This window comes from Salvia splendens, chromosome 1 (assembly GCF_004379255.2).
Source record: "Salvia splendens isolate huo1 chromosome 1, SspV2, whole genome shotgun sequence".
NCBI classification, from domain to species: domain Eukaryota; kingdom Viridiplantae; phylum Streptophyta; class Magnoliopsida; order Lamiales; family Lamiaceae; genus Salvia; species Salvia splendens.
Window position 1 is genome coordinate 21,821,518 of NC_056032.1, and position 2,435 is coordinate 21,823,952.

The following is a 2,435-nucleotide window of genomic DNA, read 5'->3' on the forward strand; positions in this document are numbered from 1 at the left end:
AGCTAAACGTCATCTTTTCTTGGTCATCTGGGTTTACAGCGATCTGGAAATAGCCACTATAACCATCCAGGAAACTGAAGTACTGTTTCCCTGCCAACTTGTCCAGCATTTGATCAATGAACGGCAGAGGGAAGTGATCTTTCTTTGTGGCTTGGTTCAGCGTCCTATAGTCTATGCACATTCTCCACCCAGTAACTGGCCTTGTCGGGATTAATTCGTTTTTCTCATTTTTCACCACTTGAATCCCTCACTTCTTAGGCACCATGTGTACTGGGCTGACCCAATTACTGTCGGGAATGGAATAGATAATTCCGATTGAAACCAGCTTGACAATTTCTTTCAGCACCTCTTCCCTCATGTTGGGGTTGAGTTTTCGTTGTTGGTCGCGGTGTGGCTTGGCTCCTTCCTCCAGCCGGATATGATGCATACACAAATCCGGGCTAATTCCCACCAAGTCTGTCAGCTTCCAGCCGATAGTCTTCTGATTCCTTCGTAATACTTCCAATAACTTGTCTTCCTGCCCTTGGGTCAATCGACTGTTTATAATAACGGGCATAGTTTTGTCTTCTCCCAGGAAGGCGTACTTTAGATGCATGGGAAGGGGTTTCAACTCCTTCGCGGGTTTTGGCTCTTCGGTGGGCAGAGGGTTTTCTGCATCTTCATCACCCAGTGGCTTTCCTTGATCAAACTGTTTTGCTAGGCTGGATACTTGAGTTGTCTTACCCGACCCAGTTGGCCTTGGATGTTCGCAAAATTCTGTTATTGCTTCTGTGACGGCTTGGTCGTTCATTTCTCCAACCTTATTTGTCTCAAACCACTCTTCTACTTCCTTTTCGACCTCTTCATCTACAGCGGAGTCCATGAACTGCCTATTTAAAAATTCTTCTTCCAAAAACTCCTATACCAAGGGCTCAGTTACATCCACGGAATACACGTTCTTTCCGTCGGCTGGCCTTTTTATGGCCTCATCGATATTGAATGTATACTGCCCTCCCTTGAAGTCCAGACTGATCGTCCCATTGCGGACGTCTATGATAGTGCTGGTCGTGGACAAGAATGGTCGTCCCAGTAGGACTCCACTCGACTCTTTTGCCGTGGGTTCTGTCATCTTGATTACGAAAAAATCAGCTGGGTATAGAAAGTTATTCACCTTTATAATAACATCTTCCAGAATTCCTTCGGGATGAATACATGATCTGTCGGCCAACTGTATCATTATATCTGTGTCGACTAGCTTGGCCTCTCCCAGCTTCCGATAGATAGAGTATGGCAGAACGTTGATAGATGCCCCCAAGTCGCACATGGCGTGCTCTACCTGAATGTCTCTGATTGAAATTGGGAGTGTGAACATTCCTGGATCAGTTTTCTTGGAGGGGAGGTCACTTCTCTGGATTACGGCAGAGACGTTCTCATCTGTAATCAGTCTCCCTTCCTCATTGACCTTTCCTGCCAGGTAGTCTTTAATGAACATACTGATCGGAGGCATTTTTAATGCCGTTAAGAGCGGTACCTTTACATCCACGTCCTTGAACATGCTTGCCACATCGATTGCGGCATCTTTTTTTCTTGTCACCATTCCACGGTACGGATAAGGCTTAACCCTTTCAGTTTCTTCCTTCTGACCTCCTTTCGAGGCCTCTCCTCCCACCTTTTCCTTGCCTCTTTCTTCCACTTGACCACCTCTACTGGATTCTCCCTCTTCCTCACGGCTTGGTCCAGAATCAGTTTGTGGAGATATCGCAGGATGGCTGGGGCCTTGGTAGACCTTCCCTGACCGCAGAGATACTTCACTAATATTCTCATGACCAGGTGGTTGCATAGTGGCTTCATTTCCCTTTATCTTTCCCAACGATACTGCAACTTGAGAGATTTGTTTCGTCAGCATTTCCAACGCCACCCGTTGCTCTTTTTGAGCCTCCTGGATTTCTCGCATTGCATCATTTGGATGGTGTGGTACCAATATTTCTGCGTGGCTTTCGTTGGGGTATCTGTTGTATCTTTGATTTGGAGGTCCTCCACTATAGTTGGGCTGCGGGTAGTCAGGTTGCCCGTAGTGTTCTTGCTGATATCGCGGCTGGTTGTACTGTCGATTTCCAGGGTGCTGATTTCCCCGTAGGTGTGGTGGGATATGGTTGTTCGGCTGTCTTCCCTAGTTGATAAACTGAGTGCCTTGTTGTTTGTACCCCCAATTTCCTTCCTGTTGTCGGCTTGTCCAGTTAGGCTGTCCTCCACTTGACCAGTTCCCTTGAGGTCCACTTGACCAACCTGTCTGACCTCCTTGCATTCTATTCCCTCCAGTGTTTGGTCTATCCAAGATTCGAGCTGGCCAGTTGGACTACCCGTTAGAGGGTTGTACCTGTTGTGGTTGGCTTTGATTGTGATAAGTCCATCTGAAGTTGGGGTGGTCCCTCCACGGAGCATCTCTCTACTTCCCC

General features: G+C 47.3%; 1 protein-coding gene across 1 annotated transcript; it reads right to left on the reverse strand.

Annotated features, from left to right (window-relative positions):
* Window positions 1-898: 898 nt before the first annotated feature.
* LOC121748697 lies at window positions 899-1,933 on the reverse strand. Its single transcript, XM_042143216.1, has one exon. It carries the CDS (start codon window positions 1,931-1,933, stop codon window positions 899-901), a length of 1,035 nt encoding a protein of 344 aa, XP_041999150.1.
* Between the last annotated feature and the right edge of the window lie 502 nt (window positions 1,934-2,435).